This window comes from Bombina bombina, chromosome 5, assembly GCF_027579735.1.
Source record: "Bombina bombina isolate aBomBom1 chromosome 5, aBomBom1.pri, whole genome shotgun sequence".
In the NCBI taxonomy this organism is placed as follows: domain Eukaryota; kingdom Metazoa; phylum Chordata; class Amphibia; order Anura; family Bombinatoridae; genus Bombina; species Bombina bombina.
In genome coordinates this window covers 190,942,682-190,967,362 of record NC_069503.1, presented here as the reverse complement: position 1 = coordinate 190,967,362, position 24,681 = coordinate 190,942,682, and the positions used below count along the sequence as shown (strand labels likewise).

Here is a 24,681-nt window from a genome sequence, read left to right as displayed (position 1 = left end):
GATCACTGCTACAATGGTTAGTCTGTCAATTGCCCTTATAAAGCTAAAGGCTAATTGAAAACACTCTTTGCAATATTAACCCTATAATAGCTACTAAGAAAAACATGACAGGAAATATAGAGAAATTGATTATAAACAAATAGCTATACAAATTCTTCATCTGGGTGTATACTATTGTGTTTCTATAGCACATTTTTATAAGGGTACAATGAATGACTGAATGAAATAATAAAATATTCTAACATATAAAAAATAATAATAAATCATGGACCCTATTGCAAACAACAATATGTATATACATTCAGACATGTTACCTTTATACAAACAAGCTTACATCAGCCTCTATAGTCAGACCTGCTGGTGACCTGTTATTGAGGAAGAAAATCAATTTTACTTCCTATTTACATAGAATATATTCCCTATCTCCACCTCTCTTGGAGAAGGGTACATGATCAATAGCTTGAAATGAGGCTAGTGATGAATCCCCACCATGCTCATACTTAAAATGTGATGCCACAGAAGTGAACACATCAGGGTCGTCAATGTCCGTGATGTGCTCCAGTGCCCTATCTTTTAGGGCTCTCTTGATTTTACCTATATATTGTACTTGGCACCCCCTGCTGGTCAGGAGGTATATAACGCGTAGATCTGCAATTAAGAGTATATTTAATATCATATTCTCTATTAGTGACATACGATCTAAAGGTATCTACCTCCATAACAAAATAAAAGGTTTTACAGATCCTTGCTCTACATCTATAAAAAACAAATCTTTTTTTTAGCCACATAGTCACTTTTCTTTCTGGTAAAAACGATGGAGCTACATAGTTTCCTATAGTTTGGGCCTTTTTTGACACACATTGTACTCCTGTTGCTATCACCTGAGCTAAAATAGGATCCATGTTCAATATTGGAAGGCACTCATTAATAATAGTACAGATACTTCTAAACTCCAAACTGTAAGGGGTACTGAAAATAATCTTATTACATACGTCTTTTTTCTCTTATTTACCCTTTTGCCTTTTATAGGTCAACAAAGAGTCACGTGGGATATTATCGACTATTGTCTTAGTAGTACCTAAAAGTTTCTCATCATAATCCCTAGCAAGTAGTCTTTCTTTTTATGTATCACATTGTTGCTGATACAAAGCCTCAGTTCAACAAATACGTTTAGTTTGAATGTATTGGCCCTTAGGGATAGCCCTGAGAACGTGTGAGGGATGACATGAGTTAAAATTAAAATTCCCTGTGGGTTTTCTGTGAAGATCAGATATAATTATGTCTGGGACTCAAGTTGAACTACCAGAAATCCCAGATTAAATTCATTTTGGTTTAAATACTCAAAAAAAGAGAGAACAGATTGTTCATCACCATCCCACACCAACAAGAGGTCATCAATGTAGCGCCCAAAATAAATGATATGGCTCCTGAAAGGGTTACTATCTGCATAGACGTGAAGCATCTCCCACCAACCCATGTAAAGGTTGGTGTATGAGGGGGCAAATTTTGCCCCCATCGCTGTTCCACGCCTCTGCAGATAGTAAGAACCCCTCAAATACAAAATAATTGTGTGATAAAAACTCAATTGTAACTATCAAAATTTTTTTGATATCCTCTGACTAGTTAGACATTCTGTCCAATATGTCCGAAATGGCCTGTAACCCCTTGTGTTGGGGGATGGAGGTGTACAAAGATGTCACATTCACGGTGACAAATCTATATGTAGATCTCTATTGTAGATTTTGTATGCTTTTAAGAACTTGGGTAGAATCTTGCATATAACTCATTAGCTCTCCCACCAACGGTTGCAAATATGTGTCGATCAATTCAGATGTAGGCTCAAGAAGAGAACAAACCCCTGAAATGATGGGTATACCAGGGGGATGAACAGGATCCTTTTGGAGTTTGGGAAGGAAATAGAAAATTGGAACATTAGGGGCTGAAGGCAAGAATTGTTCTTTTTTATATTCTGTTATGAGACCAATCTGGCAACCTAGATTTAAGATCCTAGCTAGGTTCTGTCTAAATTCTTTTGTGGGATTTTCCCCTAATTTTACATATACCATAGCTTCAAACTGGTAATATTCCCTGTCCATGACTACAACATTTCCACCCTTTGATCACTATATTAGTATTTGCCCTAAGTGTAGTCAGGGCTTTGAACTGATTACCAGTGAGGTTATTACGGTGTTTGTTAGAGTTTTTCTACACTTAAGTTCAGTATTTTTAGCCAGATTTTTTTTTAACTTCTGTTTAACTGTTCTCTGAAACATATCTTAACTTTTACCTCTAGTGTGTATTGGGTAAAAAGTGCTCCTACCTTTAGATGCAACTTTGGTAGGGTTTATAGTAAAATCCTCTCCTACCTTCAAGTTCTCTTCCCCCAATGTTATATCTAACATTGTACAATGATCCCTGAAATCCAACATTCCTTTTTTTTTCTCCTCATGACACATAGCCACCTCTGAATAAGAACTCGCAAACTCCAGCCTCAAGGCAGCAAAGTTGACCCGAAGCCAATAAGCGAGACCATCCCACAGAGGATGCTGAAAAGCTAGACAACATACTCGTCTAGAACCTTAGATCAAACACCAGCAGCATGAGCAACCAGTGGAGGAATGAACACCGTGACCCCCCACACCAGGGCAGGAACTAGGCCAAAGAGCTGCCACAGCAGGACGAACTTCAACCCTCAGCCACTAGGCAGGGAGACAACACTCAGGCAACTTAGACCTGCAGCGACTGTAAGCACACAGTCAGGACTCAACAGAACAGCCAGATCCCCGACCCCCCTTCCGAGGTAACGGACCCATTCTAACAATTGGCAACGTCCGAATACAAGAATACAAATTCTTCGGATCATCCTCAGAAGAAAAAAAAAAAGGGGGGGGGGGGCAAGGAAAAACAACTCCGACCCTTAAAGGAGCTTGACAGGACATAAGACTGTGTGCTCTGGGTCTAGAACCCCTACAGCTTCCCTCCTTAAAAGGACCCCTCCCAACCAAGGGAAATAGAACACTAAACTACAGTGTCCCAGTACCAAGACCCAGCACTATGGTCCCTTGCATGCTAAGGAGGGCAGCACCCCTTGAAAAACGAGAAGAGAAAGAGCTATGAGGCCTCATGGACACAAACACTGCAAGACCCATCCCTGAGGGAGGGTAAATGAAAAGGAACTGCTTCCCCAGCCAGAGGCTTGGCAAAGAGAGAAAGAAATGGTAAAAACCATTAATAAGATAGACAGCTCAGTTGACACCAACCCACAAGCTCACATCAAGGTTCAATAGCTGCCCCTCACAACAACCGTAAGATCTCGCCTGAAAGATAGCAAAACTATCCCTCAGGTAGATACTAAATCGACCCCGAAGGGACAAGCGGAAGAAGTAGAACTCAAAGGCTCGAAACAGATTTTATAACAGCACACCTTCAAGGTGCAAATAGCTGCAGCTGGTTTCACCTAGGACTAATCCAGATCCGGACCCTGAATATCAGACAAGAGACATGGCCATAACATTCAGAGGAATACACCCTGCAGGGCACTCCCATATCCCAATGTCCCTAGACATTGGATTCTTAAAGAGATACAGACCAAAGGGGCTAAGGAGCCACCTTAACAGGTCTAAGAAGAGGGCAACCAGCACCCGGAGGTGCAACTGGATCCCGGATCCTCTGCTGTAAACCCAAAGAAATATCTCTCTTAGAGAGTCAAAGGGATCACCCCCCCTCTACAGACCACGGGATTACAAGGGACTGACGCCAAACCAGTCCGTAGAATGAGAAGATGACATCTCCAAAAACCCATACAGGATCAGTCTCCCGGAAATCCTGTACCTCACAGAAAAACTCTGTGGGATTCTCACAACTCCTGGCAAACAAACAAGTCGACCAGGGGAGAATCCCGGGGAAAAACAAAAAGGGAGAACAACCAACAACTGCAACAAAAAAGGGAGAACCACCAACAACAAAAAAATTAAAAGCAGGAAGTAACAAAGACAAACACAGTTGACCCGACCACCCGAGAAGGCGACAGATAGCCCCAGCAACCTAAGAGAGGAGTCTAGGCCGTGTCACAAAAATTAGGTGTCCAGAAGGTACCAAGAGTGAAGACTAATCACTATCCATCCGTTACCCCCAACGCCTAGAGGTCATCCAAACCTCCAACACAATGGGAAAGGAGAAACCTTGGTTCCAAGGCCAAAGGCCTTACACAATGAGCCTCAGCAGGCTCCGATCCCGGAACCCCCAGGGGGTGGGTTCAAACTCCTAATCTTGAGTTTGATAATCCGACATGTTACCACCAAGCCACAATAGAGGCCCACTCAATAGCATAACGGTAGATGGGCCAACGCAGCCCTCCTCCTTCTAAAATAGAAGCAACAAGAAAAAGACACGAACACTTATTAAGTGAACGACTTGGTATCCGACAGGGTAACCAGTACATCGGAACCACGTGGGTGACATGAATCGTACGGAACCGCGCCTTTAGTGCCCGACCAGGATCTGCCTGGCATGGGAACATTCCAAAACTGTCCAAGGAAAATCGAGGCCCCCGAAGGGATTGATAAACTATAAACATAACTATGCATTATATAGTACTACTTCTGAGGAAGTCCCCACGCATCCACAAAATCGCAAGTATCAGTTCCAGAGAGGAAAAGTTGCCAAAAATAGGAAACTATAACAAACATGAGCTTCATAATACAAATTAAACACATCCTATCCGGATCAAATTAAATGAAGGCCGCACCAGCGGGTGATGCCGAAGGAGAATGGGTAAGCCAACGGGACCAGCCGATTAGAGGCCCCAATCTCTTAAGCTTAGAACTGGAACAGATACTTAAAAGAAAAGAAAGAACGGGGACGTGAAGGAGATTAGCTTCATCCCCATACATCTAACCCAATTTGCACTCCTGGCTATGAGTAAGGATTAGGCCGAAACGCGTAAGCCGTGTGGTTTAGTGCCCCTGCACTTTCTCTTTGTACACTTTACTCTGTATTTTACCCCGGAGTATTTACTCCTCACTTTACGTCTATGTGTACTTTGTAATTGTCCAATAAATGTTTTGACTTGCTAACACTCGAGTGCTCCTCAATTTCCTTTCTGTTCCACAATTTGCACTCCGGCACAGAAGACTAAGGATCCCTAGGCCCAGTAGGACAAGAATCCTCCAGCACCGCCAAAACATGCCTTAGTAGGACACGAAGGTGTGCCAGTCTATAACAGAGGGCAAAATGATCCCCTGCCGGATCGATTGACGCATCGCTTCCCCAGAAGGTCGAACTGACTCAGGCGATCTCACACTCGACTGACCCTGGTTAACAGAACACAGACAGTATCTTAGAAATACTTCTCTTGGGAGAGATAAAATGTGCCAGCGCCATAGATATGACCATGCGGAACCGTGCCATAACCTCTGGAGGAAACAAGTCGACTTCTGCAGGAATAACAGCCCTAGGGACACCTGCTTGTGTAGCAGAAGAAAGTTCTGGGACACGCGCCTCACTGGACATAGAATCCTCAGGGGCGGATGGCTCAACGCACTCTACGCTCCCTGAATCGGGGGGAAGAGAGTACTCTAGCACGGCAATCAGAACATAACTGATGGGCATGGATAACCCGGGCCATTTCATACTCCTCACAAGACATATACTCCGAGTCGGAGATGTCCGTCTCTAAAAATTCAGAATCCTACATAACATGGAAATTGCAAATATGGACAAAAGCTAAACGGCACCTTACACCCCCAATTGCTGGGGCACACACCACCTCATGTGAACCAGACAACCAGCAAACAGACTCTCTCCGTCGTCAGTCAGAATACAAAAATGGGAGTACAACGTGACGACACCAGGTCACATGGTGCACCGTGTAAGTTTAGCAAAAAAGGCGCGCCAGTCCAAAAGGACTGCGCAGTCTGATAAGGCCACTATGTTCCAAATAGCCCTAAGTCCAAGTATCACTACACATTAGCATATAGAATCACATAAACATGATTAAAGTCCCCCCTGTTCAATAAACCCCCACGGGAGATATTAACCCTTGATTCCATAAGATAAAAGGAGTCCCACTGGGACCCTGACTTCTTTCGTTAAGATTGCATTCCCACATTGAAATAAAATTAAACGATCTTACCGGAATCTGCGACGTGGAACAGGATCACGGCCCTTCAAGTGTGATAGAAAGTAGCCTCGCTTCTGACATGGACTTGAGTGAATAAAGGCAGGCAGCGAAACTCGTCAACGCTGATTGCCAAGGAGTTGTTAACATGAGTCCGGATGGTTTCGCAGACACGACACTCCCTGCATCTCTGGACTCTAACTTTCATCCATGCTCTCACTGAGAGGCTGACAGGATTACGTAAAACTCCAGTCCCATTTCAAAGAGTACTACCCTCCATAAGAGACTATCTTTTCAAACTTTTGACACTTCTCTGTCAACCTCCTGTGACGAAAGGCAAAGAATGACTAGGAATGAGGGAAGTGGGGGAGGTATTTAAGTATTTGGCTGGGTTGTCTTTGCCTCCTCCTGGTGGCCAGGTTCTGAATTCCCAAAAGTAATGAATGCAGCTGTGGACTCTTCCCATTTAAGAAGAAAAACATGGTTAATGCATGCAAACATCCTAAAGCCGCATACAGTAAACACTGGCTGCCACAGATGGACAATACAAAGCATGCAACTATGGACTGTGTCCCTACATCCGCTGCCATCGAATTCTAAATTGCGTAGCATTATGGGAAATGTAGTTCCCATTCATATGGGATGCAGAAAGCTGCAGAGGCACATTCAAAATGAGGTCTGGGCAGTATACCGGTAGAAAGATATATAAGGTTTTGAAAGCAGGACCATTATATACCGAAGACATGTTTATGGAGTTAAAGCATGTTGAATTATGTGGGCTTACAACACACTACAATGTCATGCAATAACTGACAGATTGTTTGTAGTATTTCTAATACATACAAAGTGTTGTATTTAAAAGGATAGTAAAGTCCAAATTAAACTTTAATGATTCAGAAAGGGCATGCAATTTTAAACAACTAATTTACTTTAATCACCAAATTTGCTTTGTCCTCTTGGTATTCTTAGTTGAAAGCTAAACCTAGGTATGCTCATATGCTAATTTATAAGCCCTTGAAGGCCACCTCTTATCTGAATGCATTTGACAGTTTTTCACAGCTAGAGGGTGTTAGATCATGTGTTTCATATAAATAAAATTGTGTTCACGCATGTGGAGTTATTTAAGAGTCAGCACTAATTGCCTGAAATGCAAGTCTGTCAAAAGATCAAAGAGGCAGTCTGCAGAAGCTTAGATACAAGCTAATTACAGCGGTAAAAAACATAATTTATGCTTACCTGATAAATTCCTTTCTTCTGTTGTGTGATCAGTCCACGGGTCATCATTACTTCTGGGATATTATCTGCTCCCCTACAGGAAGTGCAAGAGGATTCACCCAGCAGAGTTGCTATATAGCTCCTCCCCTCTACGTCACCTCCAGTCATTCGACCAAAGACCAACGAGAAAGGAGAAGCCAAGGGTGTAGTGGTGACTGGAGTATAATTTAAAAAATATTTACCTGCCTTAAAAAACAGGGCGGGCCGTGGACTGATCACACAACAGAAGAAAGGAATTTATCAGGTAAGCATAAATTATGTTTTCTTCTGTTATGTGTGATCAGTCCACGGGTCATCATTACTTCTGGGATACCAATACCAAAGCAAAAGTACACGGATGACGGGAGGGATAGGCAGGCTCATTATACAGAAGGAACCACTGCCTGAAGAACCTTTCTCCCAAAAATAGCCTCCGAAGAAGCGAAAGTGTCAAATTTGTAAAATTTGGAAAAAGTATGAAGCGAAGACCAAGTTGCAGCCTTGCAAATCTGTTCAACAGAGGCCTCATTCTTAAAGGCCCAAGTGGAAGCCACAGCTCTAGTGGAATGAGCTGTAATTCTTTCAGGAGGCTGCTGTCCAGCAGTCTCATAGGCTAAACGTATTATGCTACGAAGCCAAAAAGAGAGAGAGGTAGCAGAAGCTTTTTGACCTCTCCTCTGTCCAGAATAAACGACAAACAGGGAAGAAGTTTGGCGAAAATCTTTAGTTGCCTGCAAGTAGAACTTGAGGGCACGAACTACATCCAGATTGTGTAGAAGACGTTCCTTCTTTGAAGAAGGATTTGGACACAAGGATGGAACAACAATCTCTTGATTGATATTCCTGTTAGATACAACCTTAGGTAAGAACCCAGGTTTAGTACGCAGAACTACCTTGTCTGAGTGAAAGATCAGATAAGGAGAATCACAATGTAGGGCTGATAACTCAGAGACTCTTCGAGCCGAGGAAATAGCCATTAAAAATAGAACTTTCCAAGATAACAATTTTATATCAATGGAATGAAGGGGTTCAAACGGAACACCCTGTAAAACGTTAAGAACTAAGTTTAAACTCCATGGCGGAGCAACAGTTTTAAACACAGGCTTGATCCTAGCTAAAGCCTGACAAAAGGCCTGGATGTCTGAATTTTCTGACAGACGCCTGTGTAACAAGATGGACAGAGCTGAGATCTGTCCCTTTAATGAGCTAGCCGATAAACCCTTTTCTAAACCTTCTTGTAGAAAAGACAATATCCTAGGAATCCTAACCTTACTCCAGGAGTAATCTTTGGATTCACACCAGTATAGGTATTTACGCCATATTTTATGGTAAATCTTTCTGGTAACAGGCTTCCTAGCCTGTATCAGGGTATCAATAACCGACTCAGAAAAACCACGTTTTGATAAAATCAAGCGTTCAATTTCCAAGCAGTCAGCTTCAGAGAAGTTAGACTTTGATGTTTGAATGGACCCTGAATCAGAAGGTCCTGTCTTAGAGGTAGAGACCAAGGCGGACAGGATGACATGTCCACTAGATCTGCATACCAAGTCCTGCGCGGCCATGCAGGCGCTATTAGAATCACTGATGCTCTCTCCTGTTTGATTTTGGCAATCAATCGAGGAAGCAGTGGGAAGGGTGGAAACACATAAGCCATCCTGAAGTTCCAAGGTGCTGTCAAAGCATCTATCAGAACCGCTCCCGGATCCCTGGATCTGGATCCGTAGCGAGGAAGTTTGGCGTTCTGGCGAGACGCCATGAGATCTATCTCTGGTTTGCCCCAACGTCGAAGTATTTGGGCAAAGACCTCCGGATGAAGTTCCCACTCCCCCGGATGAAGAGTCTGGCGACTCAAGAAATCCGCCTCCCAGTTCTCCACTCCCGGGATGTGGATTGCTGACAGGTGGCAAGAGTGAGACTCTGCCCAGCGAATTATCTTTGATACTTCTATCATTGCTAGGGAGCTTCTTGTCCCTCCTTGATGGTTGATGTAAGCTACAGTCGTGATGTTGTCCGACTGAAACCTGATGAACCCCCGAGTCTTTAACTGGGGCCAAGCTAGAAGGGCATTGAGAACTGCTCTCAATTCCAGAATGTTTATTGGCAGGAGACTTTCCTCCTGACTCCATTGTCCCTGAGCCTTCAGAGAATTCCAGACAGCGCCCCAACCTAGAAGGCTGGCGTCTGTTGTTACAATTGTCCAGTCCGGCCTGCTGAACGGCATCCCCCTGGACAGATGTGGTCGAGAAAGCCACCATAGAAGAGAGTTTCTGGTCTCTTGATCCAGATTCAGAGTGGGGGACAAATCTGAGTAATCCCCATTCCACTGACTCAGCATGCACAATTGCAGCGGTCTGAGATGTAGGCGTGCAAAGGGTACTATGTCCATTGCTGCTACCATTAAGCCGATCACCTCCATGCATTGAGCTACTGACGGGAGTTGAATGGAATGAAGGACACGGCATGTATTTAGAAGCTTTGTTAATCTGTCTTCTGTCAGACAAATCTTCATTTCTACAGAATCTATAAGAGTCCCCAAGAATGGAACTCTTGTGAGAGGCAAGAGAGAACTCTTCTTTTCGTTCACTTTCCATCCATGCGACCTTAGAAATGCCAGAACTAACTCTGTATGAGACTTGGCAGTTTGAAAGCTTGAAGCTTGTATCAGAATGTCGTCTAGGTACGGAGCTACCGAAATTCCTCGCGGTCTCAGAACCGCTAGAAGGGCACCCAGAACCTTTGTGAAGATTCTTGGAGCCGTAGCCAATCCGAATGGAAGGGCTACAAACTGGTAATGCCTGTCTAAGAAGGCAAACCTTAGATACCGGTAATGATCTTTGTGAATCGGTATGTGAAGGTAAGCATCCTTTAAATCCACTGTGGTCATGTACTGACCCTTTTGGATCATGGGTAAGATTGTCCGAATAGTTTCCATTTTGAACGATGGAACTCTTAGGAATTTGTTTAGGATCTTTAAATCCAAGATTGGCCTGAAAGTTCCCTCTTTTTTGGGAACCACAAACAGGTTTGAGTAAAACCCTTGTCCTTGTTCCGACCGCGGAACCGGATGGATCACTCCCATTAATAATAGATCTTGTACACAGCGTAGAAACGCGTCTTTCTTTATTTGGTTTGTTGACAACCTTGACAGATGAAATCTCCCTCTTGGGGGAGATAATTTGAAGTCTAGAAGGTATCCCTGAGATATGATCTCTAGCGCCCAGGGATCCTGGACATCTCTTGCCCAAGCCTGGGCGAAGAGAGAGAGCCTGCCCCCCACTAGATCCGGTCCCGGATCGGGGGCCCTCGGTTCATGCTGTCTTAGGGGCAGCAGCAGGTTTTCTGGCCTGCTTGCCCTTATTCCAGGACTGGTTAGGTTTCCAGCCTTGTCTGTAACGAGCAACAGCTCCTTCCTGCTTTGGTGCAGTGGAAGTTGACGCTGCACCTGCTTTGAAATTCCGAAAGGGACGAAAATTAGACTGTCTAGCCTTAGCTTTGGCTTTGTCTTGAGGTAGAGCGTGGCCCTTACCTCCTGTAATGTCAGCGATAATTTCTTTCAAACCGGGTCCAAATAAAGTTTGCCCCTTGAAAGGTATATTAAGTAATTTGGACTTCGAAGTTACATCAGCCGACCAGGATTTTAGCCACAGCGCCCTACGTGCCTGAATGGCGAATCCTGAGTTCTTAGCCGTAAGTTTGGTTAAATGTACTACGGCCTCCGAAATGAATGAATTAGCTAGTTTAAGGACTCTAAGCCTGTCCGTAATGTCGTCCAGCGTAGCGGAACTAAGGTTCTCTTCCAGAGACTCAATCCAAAATGCTGCCGCAGCCGTAATCGGCGCGATGCATGCAAGGGGTTGCAATATAAAACCTTGTTGAACAAACATTTTCTTAAGGTAACCCTCTAATTTTTTATCCATAGGATCTGAAAAAGCACAGCTATCCTCCACCGGGATAGTGGTGCGCTTAGCTAAAGTAGAAACTGCTCCCTCCACCTTAGGGACCGTTTGCCATAAGTCCCGTGTGGTGGCGTCTATTGGAAACATCTTTCTAAATATTGGAGGGGGTGAGAACGGCACACCGGGTCTATCCCACTCCTTAGTAACAATTTCAGTTAATCTCTTAGGTATAGGAAAAACGTCAGTACTCGCCGGTACCGCAAAGTATTTATCCAACCTACACATTTTCTCTGGTATTGCAACAGTGTTACAATCGTTAAGAGCCGCTAAGACCTCCCCTAGTAATACACGGAGGTTTTCCAATTTAAATTTAAAATTTGAAATATCTGAATCCAATCTGCTTGGATCAGAACCGTCACCTACAGAATGAAGCTCTCCGTCCTCATGCTCTGCAAGCTGTGACGCAGTATCAGACATGGCCCTAGAATTATCAGCGCACTCTGTTCTCACCCCAGAGTGATCACGCTTGCCTCTTAGTTCTGGTAACTTAGCCAAAACTTCAGTCATAACAGTAGCCATATCTTGTAATGTTATCTGTAATGGCTGCCCAGATGTACTAGGCGCCATAATATCACGCACCTCCCGGGCGGGAGACGCAGGTACTGACACGTGAGGCGAGTTAGACGGCATAACTCTCCCCTCGCTGTTTGGTGAAATTTGTTCAATTTGTACAGATTGGCTTTTATTTAAAGTAGCATCAATACAGTTAGTACATAAATTTCTATTGGGCTCCACCTTGGCATTGGAACAAATGACACAGGTATCTTCCTCTGAATCAGACATGTTTAACACACTAGCAATAAACATGCAACTTGGTTACAATCTTATTTAACAAAAACGTACTGTGCCTCAAAGAAGCACTAAATGATTAAATGACAGTTGAAATAATGAACTGAAAAACAGTTATAGCATCACTCTTTAAAAAACAACACAACTTGTTAGCAAAGGTTTGTTCCCATTAGTAAAGTAACACTAATTAAATTTTAAACATAAAAATCACAGAGCAACGTTTTAAAACACAGTCACTACATAAGTCTCACAGCTCTGCTGAGAGAATCTACCTCCCTTCAAAGAAGTTTGAAGACCCCTGAGTTCTGTTAGAGATGAACCGGATCATGCAGAAAATACAAGAGTAACTGACTGGAAATTTTTGATGCGTAGCAAAGAGCGCCAAAACGGCCCCTCCCCCTCACACACAGCAGTGAGAGAGAAACGAAACTGTCATAATCAAAACAAGCAAACTGCCAAGTGGAAAAATAATGCCCAAATATTTATTCACTCAGTACCTCAGAAATGCAAACGATTCTACATTCCAGCAAAAAACGTTTAACATGAATTAAATACCTATTAAAAGGTTTAATGTATTTTTACAGAGTAATTCCGGTGAAATACCATCCCCAGAATACTGAAGTGTAGAGTATACATACATGTCATTATAACGGTATGGCAGGATTTTCTCATCAATTCCATTCAGAAAATAAAAACTGCTACATACCTCAATGCAGATTCAACTGCCCGCTGTCCCCTGATCTGAAGCTTTTACCTCCCTCAGATGGCCGAGAAACAGCAATATGATCTTAACTACTCCGGTTAAAATCATAAGAAAAAACTCTGGTAGATTCTTCTTCAAACTCTGCCAGAGAAGTAATAACACGCTCCGGTGCTATTGTAAAATAACAAACTTTTGATTGAAGTTATAAAAAACAGAATTTATGTTTACCTGATAAATTACTTTCTCCAACGGTGTGTCCGGTCCACGGCGTCATCCTTACTTGTGGGATATTCTCTTCCCCAACAGGAAATGGCAAAGAGCCCAGCAAAGCTGGTCACATGATCCCTCCTAGGCTCCGCCTTCCCCAGTCATTCGACCGACGTAAAGGAGGAATATTTGCATAGGAGAAATCATATGATACCGTGGTGACTGTAGTTAAAGAAAATAAATCATCAGACCTGATTAAAAAACCAGGGCGGGCCGTGGACCGGACACACCGTTGGAGAAAGTAATTTATCAGGTAAACATAAATTCTGTTTTCTCCAACATAGGTGTGTCCGGTCCACGGCGTCATCCTTACTTGTGGGAACCAATACCAAAGCTTTAGGACACGGATGATGGGAGGGAGCAAATCAGGTCACCTAGATGGAAGGCACCACGGTTTGCAAAACCTTTCTCCCAAAAATAGCCTCAGAAGAAGCAAAAGTATCAAATTTGTAAAATTTGGTAAAAGTGTGCAGTGAAGACCAAGTCGCTGCCTTACATATCTGATCAACAGAAGCCTCGTTCTTAAAGGCCCATGTGGAAGCCACGGCCCTAGTGGAATGAGCTGTGATTCTTTCAGGAGGCTGCCGTCCGGCAGTCTCATAAGCCAATCTGATGATGCTTTTAAGCCAAAAAGATAGAGAGGTAGAAGTTGCTTTTTGACCTCTCCTTTTACCAGAATAAACAACAAACAAGGAAGATGTTTGTCTGAAATCCTTTGTAGCATCTAAATAGAATTTTAGAGCACGGACAACGTCCAAATTGTGTAACAAACGTTCCTTCTATGAAACTGGATTCGGACACAAAGAAGGTACAACTATCTCCTGGTTAATATTTTTGTTGGAAACAACCTTCGGAAGAAAACCAGGCTCAGTACGTAAAACCACCTTATCTGCATGGACCAGATAGGGCGGAGAACACTGCAGAGCTGATAACTCAGAAACTCTTCTAGCGGAAGAAATTGCAACCTAAAACAAAACTTTCCAAGATAATAACTTAATATCTACGGAATGTAAGGGTTCAAACGGAACCCCTTGAAGAACTGAAAGAACTAGATTAAGACTCCAGGGAAGAGTCAAAAGTCTGTAAACAGGCTTGATTCTAACCAGAGCCTGAACAAACGCTTAAACGTCTGGCACAGCTGCCAGCCTTTTGTGAAGTAAAACAGATAAAGCAGAGATCTGTCCCTTCAGAGAACTCGCAGAAAATCCTTTCTCCAAACCTTCTTGTAGAAAGGAAAGAATCTTAGGAATTTTTATCTTGTTCCATGGGAATCCTTTAGATTCACACCAACAGATATATTTTTTCCATATATTATGGTAAATTTTTCTAGTTACAGGCTTTCTAGCCTGAATAAGAGTATCTATTACAGAATCTGAAAACCCACGCTTTGATAAAATCAAGCGTTCAAACTCCAAGCAGTCAGTTGGAGGAAAACCAGATTCGGATGTTCGAATGGACCCTGAATAAGAAGGTCCTGTCTCAAAGGTAGCTTCCATGGTGGAGCCGATGACACATTCACCAGGTCTGCATACCAAGTCCTGCGTGGCCACACAGGAACTATCAAGGTCACCGAAGCCCTCTCCAGATTGATCCTGGCTACCAGCCTGGGAATGAGAGGAAACGGTGGGAATACATAAGCTAGGTTGAAGATCCAAGGTGCTACTATTGTATCCAATAGAGTCGCCTTGGGATCCCTGGATTTGGACCCGTAACAAGGGACCATGAAGTTCTGACGAGAGGCCATCAGAACCATGTCTGGAATGCCCCATAATTGAGTTATTTGGGCAAAGATTTCCAGATGGAGTTCCCACTCCCCCGGATGCTCCTCCATCGCCAGGGAACTCCTTGTTACCCCCTGATGGTTGATATATGTAACAGTCGTCATGATGTCTGATTGAAACCTTATGAATTTGGCCTTTGCTAGTCGAGGCCAAGCCTTGAGAGCATTGAATATCGCTCTCAGTTCCATTATGTTTATCGGGAGAAGAGAGTCTTCCCGAAACCATAGACCCTGAGTTTTCAGGGGTTCCCAGACCGCGCCCCAGCCCACCAGACTGGCGTCGGTCATGACAATGACCTATTCTGGTCTGCGGAAGCTCATTCCCTGTGACAGGTTGTCCAGGGTCAGCCACCAACAGAGTGAATCTCTGGTTATTTGATCTACTTGTATCGTCGGAGACAAGTCTGTATAATCCCCACTCCACTGTCTGAGCATGCACAGGTGCAATGGTCTTAGATGAATTCATGCAAAAGGAACTATGTCCATTGCCGCAACCATCAAACCTATTACTTCCATGGACTGCGCTATGGAAGGAAGAAGAACAGAATGAAGTACCTGACAAGAGCTTAGAAGTTTTGATTTTCTGGCCTCTGTCAGAAAAACCTTCATTTCTAAGGAAACTATTATTGTTCCCAAGAAGGGAACTCTTGTTGACGGGGACAGAGAACTTTTTTCTATGTTCACTTTCTACCTGTGAGATCTGAGAAAGGCTAGGACAATGTCCGTATGAGCCCTTGCTTTTGACAGAGACGACACTTGAATCAGGATGTCGTCCAAGTAAGGTACTACTGCAATGCCCCTTGGTCTTAGCACCGCTAGAAGGGACCCTAGTACCCTTGTGAAAATCCTTGGAGCAGTGGCTAATCCGAATGGAAGTGCCACAGGTAATGCTTGTCCAGAAAGGCGAACCTTAGGAACCGAAAATGTTCCTTGTGGATAGGAATACGTAGGTACGCATCCTTTAAGTCCACCGTGGTCATGAATTGACCTTCCTGGATAGTAGGAAGGATCGTTCGAATGGTTTCCATTTTGAATGATGAAACCCTTAGAAACTTGTTTAGAATCTTGAGATCTAAAATAGGTCTGAATGTTCCCTCTTTTTTGGGAATTATGAACAGGTTGGAGTAAAAACCCATCCCTTGTTCTCCTAATGGAACAGGATGAATCACTCCCATGCTTAACAGGTCTTCTACACAGTGTAAGAATGCCTGTTCGAAGATAATTGAGACCCATGGAACCTTCCCCTTGGGGGTAGTTCCCTGAATTCCAGGAGATAACCTTGAGAAACTATTTCTAGCGCCCAAGGATCCTGAACATCTCTTGCCCCAGCCTGAGCAAAGAGAGAAAGTCTGCCCCCCACCAGATCCTTCCCAGATCGGGGGCCAACACTTCATGCTGTTTTGGTAGCAGCGGCAGGTGACTTGGCCTGCTTACCCTTGTTCCAGCCTTGCATCGGCCTCCAGGCTGGCTTGGTTTGAGAAGTATTACCCTCTTGCTTAGAGGGTGTAGAATTTGAGGCTGGTCCGTTTCTGCGAAAGGGACGAAAATTTGGCTTCTTTTTAGCCTTAAAAGACCTATCCAGAGGAAGGGCGTGGCCCTTTTCCCCAGTGATGTCTGAAATAATCTCTTTCAAGTCAGGGCCAAACAGTGTTTTACCCTTGAAAGGGATGTTAAGCAAAAGCGCTCTGCGCGCCACGATAGCAAACCCTGAATTATTCGCCGCTAATCTAGCTAATTGCAAAGCGGCATCTAAAATAAAAAAGAGTTAGCCAATTTAAGAGCTTGAACTCTGTCCAAAACCTCCTCGTACGAAGATTCTTTATTGAGCGACTTTTCTAGTTCTTCGAACCGGAAACACGCAGCTGTAGTGACAGGAACAATGCATGAAATTGGTTGTAGAAGGTAACCTTGCTGAACAAACATCTTTTTAAGCAAACCCTCTAACCTTTAATCCATAGGATCTTGAAAGCACAACTATCTTCTATAGGAATAGAAGTGCGTTTGTTTAGAGTAGAAACCGCCCCCTCGACCTTGGGGACTGTATGCTATAAAAGTAATAATCTGCCAAATATACTTAGTAAAGTAATCGTTTTAGCCCAGAAAAATGTCTACCAGTTTTTTAAGCCCTAATGAAGCCCTTTATTCTTTTACTTAAACTAAGAAAATGGCTTACCGGTTCCCATAGGGAAAATGACAGCTTCCAGCATTACCGAGTCTTGTTAGAAATGTGTCATACCTCAAGCAGCAAAAGTCTGCTCACTGTTTCCCCCAACTGAAGTTAATTCCTCTCAACAGTCCTGTGTGGAAACAGCCATCGATTTTAGTAACGGTTGCTAAAATCATTTTCCTCTTACAAACAGAAATCTTCATCTCTTTCCTGTTTCAGAGTAAATAGTACATACCAGCACTATTTTAAAATAACAAACTCTTGATTGAAGAATAAAAACTACATTTAAACACCAAAAAACTCTAAGCCATCTCCGTGGAGATGTTGCCTGTACAACGGCAAAGAGAATGACTGGGGAAGGCGGAGCCTAGGAGGGATCATGTGACCAGCTTTGCTGGGCTCTTTGCCATTTCCTGTTGGGGAAGAGAATATCCCACAAGTAAGGATGACGCCGTGGACCGGACACACCTATGTTGGAGAAACTAAGTATAATCACCATAGTCCTCTCACACCTCCTATCTAGTCTTTGGGTGCAAGAGAATGACTGGAGGTGACGTAGAGGGGAGGAGCTATATAGCAACTCTGCTGGGTGAATCCTCTTGCACTTCCTGTAGGGGAGCAGATAATATCCCAGAAGTAATGATGACCCGTGGACTGATCACACATAACAGAAGAAAGTATATTAATATAACCGTGTTGGTTATGCAAAACTGGGGTATGGTAAAAAAAAAAAACAAAAAAAAAAGGGATTATCTATCTTTTTAAATATTAACATTTTTGGTGTTTACTATCCCTTTAACTTGAATTAAAAAAATGTCAAAGATGCATTTAAAGGGATACTGAACAAAAAAATTTCTTTCATGATTCAGCAACTTTCTAATTCACTATTATCAATTTTTTTGTTCTCTTGGTATCTTTTTTTGAAAAAGTCTGAATAAAAGCATACGAGCCGGCCCATCTTTGGTTCAGCACCTGGGTAGCTCTTGCTGATTGGTGGCTAAATGTAACCACCAGCAAGCGCTATCCAGGGTGCTGAACCAAAAATATGCCAGCTCGTAAGCTTACATTCTTGCTTTTTCAAATAAAGATACCAAGAGAACGAAGAAAATTTGATAATAGGATAATTATCACAAATTTGATAATTTGGGTTCAGTATCTCTTTAACAAGAGCAAATGATCAACGATGCATATATTTGTTGTAAAATACATACTTGTCTCGGTTTATGTTGACCTTGTCGCTGTTGTCCCTGTATTCTGTTATTTGGAGTTTGAGGCTTCTGTATATGTGGCCGAAATGGTTGCTGTGGAGATTTTGGAGGTCCAGCAACATGATGATGCTGTTGTAATGGCTGCATGGGAGGTGGACACTGCACAACCAAAAGTAAAATGAATTAAATATTTTACTTCAAGCACAACTAATAACCATATTAACAGGAAATGCATTTCTCTAATCAAGCTTCAGTACTCAAATAAAAATCCCATTAAACAAAGGATGACAGCATGCGTTCATACTTTTTATAGTGTTTTTCAGCTCCAGTCCTAAATGATCCCTCATAAGCCAATTTCCATGATTAAACTGATATGTGCTTTGATAAGGAACCGTTCATATAAGAACTGGAGTACTTGACACATGGCTTTAGTTCAGGCTAACTATGAGTGACCACGTGTTTTAAACTGACTGACTTTTCATAGGTTTTAATTTTTTTTAAACACCAAAGTATATTTTCAGATTTCTTTCTTTGTTCTTTTTGTTGTTGCGGGTACAGAAAAGAAAAAAATAAATACATTGCATATTATTCCAGTCATATACAATACAAGCATATCAAATTTAACATTGTAGATTCAAACATAGGAAAAAAAGAAAAGTTTTACAAAATGTATGCTACCAAGCAATATGTAAAATTCCTAGAGGTCATCTGGACCTCAACTACGTTGATCTATACTTCTATCATACTTTTAAAGCAGATCAATATGAGAAGATTCCTTAAAGGGACATTCCAATCAAAATATAAATGCACACAGATTTATTACATCTTTGAAAAGAAACATATTTGCAATACACATGTATTGGCAAAAATGCTTCTAGTAAGAGTTATCACTGTTTTAGAGTTAACATTTTTCTCTACACGTGCACGTGAAGCATAGCTAGATATTGTCACTGCACCCACATTTTAAATAAGGCAGCTTCTCAGATCATCAGTGGGGCTTGTATCATGTCAGCAATTAACAAATTGAGTCATTACCAGATGGTACAAGCACCTTAGGCTATCCAAGCAAGTGGTCGGTTTAAAATGCTGATGCACGGTTCATACTTAAAGGGTTAGAAATTGATTCCTATTTGAACCTAATTAAACTATATCATTATAATGACTGTTATAAATGCCATTAAATTAAACAGTTTTTTTTTTTAAATGAAGCTTTTACATACCTTATTTTTAAAGATTAAAATATCATAAAATGGGTGGTAAAGACCGCCCATAAAATGAGGCATGGCTTATGTAAATCTAGCATCCGCCCCCCATCCAATGGTGAAGCGGCTGGACACAGGGAATAAAATAACTTTATCTGAGAGCTATGCAAGATACAACTGTTTTTGTCCCAGTTCATCCCTGCACGAGAGCAGAGTACAATTCTTCCCTGCCTGTGATGTAGTGCGTCTGTGTTTCAGACAAGGAATACAGCGGCAGTGTGAAAGCTCTGTTTATTTAAACTGTCTGCTTATCTCCCCCTCTCTATTGCTGTGTTTGCTTGATTAGTGAGGGCTCCAATTACACATGAAAGCAAACACAGCAAGAGGGAGGGGGATATGAGCCCGACAGCTTAAATAAACAGAGCGCTCATACTCACCGCTGTATTCCATGTCTGAAACACAGATGCACTAAATCACAGGCAGGGAAGAATTGTAACCTACACACTGCTCTCCTAAATGTTTCCTCGACTGCCTGTGTGAAGCTGCCCCTCCAAGCTATGCTCAGCAATGATTCTCAGTGAGTCTGTTGATGCCGGTTTCTGTGACTTGGTTACAGATACAGCACTAGTATGCTAATTAGCCGGTGAGGACTTATGCTAATGCCTCCTCTCAGTTGACAGCTGAAAGCGCTGCTGGAGACAGGAGGTGAGTCTGCGCATGCCTTGTCAATACAAATAGTTGAATTGCGCATGCGGGCCGCCATGATGTTTCTACCTAGGTAGAACATCATAACAGGCTCCATAATAATGAGCAGAAAATGGGTTTGGCACAAAATTAATCTTTCAATTAAAATTACAAGAAATGGAAAGGTAACTGTACAAAGGTATCAATTACAAACTGCTTTATTATATAAAGAAGTTTTTAAAGAATTGAAAATAATTTTTGGGTTTACTATCCCTTTAAATACAATTTTGAAACAGCTTTAGCTTTTATTAGAAGCATTTTTGCTAATACATGTATATTAGCAAGTTGCTTCTCTTTAAAATCAAAATGCATCCATGAGGTTTCCAATTTTACCTGGAATATCCCTTTAAGGGAAAGAAAAACAGGAGAAAATAAAAAAGGGAAAGAGGAAGGTTTAAATTTACAAGTCCCTTACTTTCTATCCTCTCAACCCTTCCTCCCATGGCCCTGGCAATCAGCTGTAGCACTGATACTAGTATCGGTACCAATACCAAGTATTTGCATGAGTACTTGTACTCCTGAAAATGCACCGATACTTAAACCGATACCTCCACTTCCTACCCATATACTATCTTGTGGCGTTTTTTCAAACTGCATGTTCCCACTTCATTTTAAACTGGAGTGGAGACTAAACTAAAAAAAAAAATTGTTTACTACTGTTCTGCCGATACAAATTGCTGTTATTTGTATTATTGTAGGAGAGATCACTGTACCTCGTTCAGACAAACCCCTGAAGTACTGGGCAGTTAATAGATTTCCAGCTCTGGCTAAAATGGCCCAAAATATCTTTCTGCCCCATGCAGTAGTGTGGAAAGTGAAAGACTGTTCAACTTAGAATCGAACCTCCACACAAATGTCAGATTGATGTTATATAACAGCCCTACAACCCAATTGTATAACCCCTTTAAATGTAATATTTTATTGTAATATTTTTTATTTATAAACATGTTCAGTGAACTTTGTGACAAATAAAACTGTTTTATTATTCCATAATGTCTTTTGAATTACAGTCCTTTATAATTATAAAGAAGGAATCTTAAATAATCTGTATTGTGCTTGGTAAACTGTCACATGACATAAAAAAAAAAAAGTATCGGTAATTGGTATCGGCGAGTATTTGAAAACAAGTATCGGTTCTTGTACTCGGTCATAAAAAAATGGTATCGGTGCAACCCTAATATATGTATATATATATTTAATTTTTGCAATCTTAAATTATCAACATATGGCAAACACAGCACAGAAACATTATATAATATTAATATAAGCTAAATAGTTACCTAAAAAAACGCTTTTTTAATAATCAAAACATGGCGGCGTAAATTTTTATAGGGATGTACTGTGATAAATAGGGAGTAAATGCTTTTTCCGACAGGCAACATTTATCATTATTACGCCCCAACTGGCCTGCGCATAATTATGTCTATTTTTTTATAAATTCAGGTGCACATGTGCGCTTCTCCGGAGGCGAAGCACATACAGAGTTTGCCTAGCCTTTGATAAATCTAGCACTAAGTACTATTGTATTGTCTTTGTATCATGCATTTGCTGATTATGCAAATCAATCTACTGTATTTACTGGTTCTTTAAAAAAGTGGTGGGCAGAATCATTTTATTGAGGGCCTTTTAGTCTACAAGGATTATGCAGTATAGCCGAGTCTATAATGTTTCATAAAGCCTGATGAAAATTTGAATGGGCTGGGTACCCATTCCCCTGCTTGAGTCAGTCCACATATAGCCATGCCAGATCCTATTTGGAGAAAGGTTTGATGGTTCAGAGCCATATGAACAATACAAAAACTTGTAACCAAAAAAATAGGCCTTAAAACGGTTTTCACTTCAAGTTTGAAGAAACTAAGTATAAACCAGTTTTTTTCTTATACTCTCATAGAACCATATCAGAACGTGTGGGTAAGTGGCAAAACAAATTAAACAAAGAGAACCGATTTAAAGTATCCAAGACACATTTTTCTTCATTGCATAGGTTTTTCTACATATGCTTTACAAAAAAGGTGAGGTTTAAGGTTTACAGACCTTAATAAAAGTAGAAACTGCTTTTACTGAGAAATTGCTTGTTTAAGCAATTTGGCAAAAGAATGGAAGCCGACTTATCAGACCGATTTCCAACAATTCTCATTTCCACTAAATTGCAAGAAAAATAATCTTACAAATAAAACAAATTATGCTTACCTGATAATTTCCTTACACAGCTGCATTCATTACTTTTGGGAAATAAGTACCTGGCAACCAGGAGGAGGCAAAGACACTTAAGACACATTGGGCTGGACTTACGCCTTTATGGTTGGTTGGTAAACACTCCTCCCACTTCTCTCATCCCCCAGTCATTCTGCCGAGGAACAAGGAACAGTAGAAGAAATACCAGGGTAAAAAGGTACCAGAAGAATAAAAAGACGCCGCACGTAGAAAAAGGGTGGGGAGCTGTGGACTCTTTCCAACGCAAGAAAAGGAAATGATCAGGTAAGCATAAATTAAGTTTTTCTTCATAAATAGAAAGAGTCCACAGCTGCATTCATTATTTTTGGGAAAACAATACCCAAGTTAAAGATGACACTGAATGCCAAAACGGGAGGGTACAATAGGCGGCCCATTCTGAGGGCACCAAGCCAGAAACCACTACCCAACAAAAACCCCGCTTTGTCCAAAGCCGAGAAAACTTTGAAAAGGAAAGGCCCCAAGGGCACTGACCCACAGATAGTCCAGAAGACTAGCTAGAGACCGCAAAATCGGACTCAACTGAGCCAATAGTCGTTCAGGAGACACCATCGCCCAATAGGCGGTCCCTCACCAAGGGATAAGGCAAGAAGAAGCGAAAGGTCACCACAAAATCCATAAAAGGAAAACCCCCAATAGTGAGCACAGCTCACAAAGACAGACAAGGGGAGGCTACGCCCAGACCAAACAGAAACCAGAGGTTTAGGACCGGGCCTCGAAACAGAGAAACCTCTCTCTCAACATCGTGCAAAAGCCCTGAAAGACAACTGAAGACTGAGTCCTCACATCGTCAGAACTAAGAATACTATAGTATTCAGACAAAAAAGAACATGTAAAAGACCCAGACAAAAAACCCTGAGTCAAGAACACGCAGCCACCATTAGGATGACACAGAAGAATACTTGCTGAGAAGTAAAAAGCGGCCAGCAAGAGAACAAAAAGGAGAACTCCCAGACAGAGGGCACACTTCCAGGCAATCAAAGCCGCTAGACCTACACACAGGGCTCCAAAAGAGGAAGCACATAACCTCAACAGGACCCACTGCACCCCCGAGAGAGAGAGGTTACACCCAGAACCCAAATGTGAATGGTAACCCGGGACCCTCAGCTTGTAAATCCAGGGGGCTAGCTACAATGCCAACCTAGATCCTGAAGATGAAAACACATCTCAGAAACGACTCCCAACCGGGCCAGCCCAAGTATTGGTAGGTCTTGAAAACAGAACAGCAGAAACCCAACACCAGCTAAAAAACTATCAGAAGAATGGCCACAGCCATCCAAACAGAGCACGGGTGCCAATCCGACTCCTTAGAAACAGACAAGGCCCTAGACCCAAAGGAATCTAACAAAAGGCCCACCATAGTCTCGACACGGAGCCAGCAAGACTCCAAATGGAACGTAACAACCCAGAGAACAACACCCCTCTCTCTGAAAGGTTAACCCTCAGTTCCAACCTCCTGAATCCAAGAGAATCCCTAGAAAAAGGACCACACCTCCATAAGGAGGAGAATAAGCCCCCCACCCTAAGAAAAGGGATGGGGCCAAAAAGGCAGAGCACCTGCCCACAAGACACAAAGCCGCAGGCTAAAGGAGAGATCAATCTCCAACACAGATGAACTTGGAAGTAATCCCCCTAAGGAATTAGCTTGCTAACACACATCCAATGTGCAATAGCTGCAGCAGAGACACTGCAAACCCATTCGCCTGCAGAGCAGTAAATCCATAAGGTTACCACAGCAAGCTGACCAAGGGAAACCAACCATAAAGGCGTAAGTCCAGCCCAATGAGCATCAGCACTCAACAACCTGGCCAACTGTGACCAGGTCAATTAGTCCAAGTAAAAAGACATAGCCCAAGTTCCCACAAACCCCAAACAAGCCGTAGAGCCAAAAAGTCCGGCAACAACTCCACAAAGGAAAACACTGAGCAAAGCCTCAGCAACTGGAAACACCAAGGAGAAAACAGATCCGAGACCCGAATTGTTTAAACAAACAATATCTGAGAACTTAACACCCCGTCTGATATGAAAAACCAGACCACAGGGAGATATCAATGCAATATCCAGATCAACTCAGATAACGAGATAACTCGCAAGTGCTGACCCAAGGAAGAGACCACCCCTTGCCAAAGTCCAATGCTCCAAAGGAGCTAAGGCGTTAAAAGTTGTACAACGACACTAGAGCCCATACTCTCTCAAACAGCAGCAGGACAACAAGCAAGGGGATACCCCGAGGCCAAAATCACTTGAGCAAAAGATCTAAA

At 42.3% G+C, this 24,681-nt stretch overlaps 1 protein-coding gene across 8 annotated transcripts in view; it reads right to left on the bottom strand.

The window, feature by feature from the left end:
• The window catches only part of RBM33 (RNA binding motif protein 33), a 559,965-nt gene that overhangs the window by 282,647 nt on the left and 252,637 nt on the right, over nucleotides 1-24,681 (bottom strand). For all 8 annotated transcript variants that reach the window (XR_008402508.1, XR_008402509.1, XM_053713813.1 and 5 more), the window contains one exon: nucleotides 18,246-18,401. Coding sequence is in view for 6 of the 8 variants with exons in the window: in XM_053713813.1 (XP_053569788.1) it covers nucleotides 18,246-18,401 (156 nt within the window). In the remaining 2 variants the exon portion in view is untranslated. The remainder of the gene's footprint in view (nucleotides 1-18,245; nucleotides 18,402-24,681) is intronic.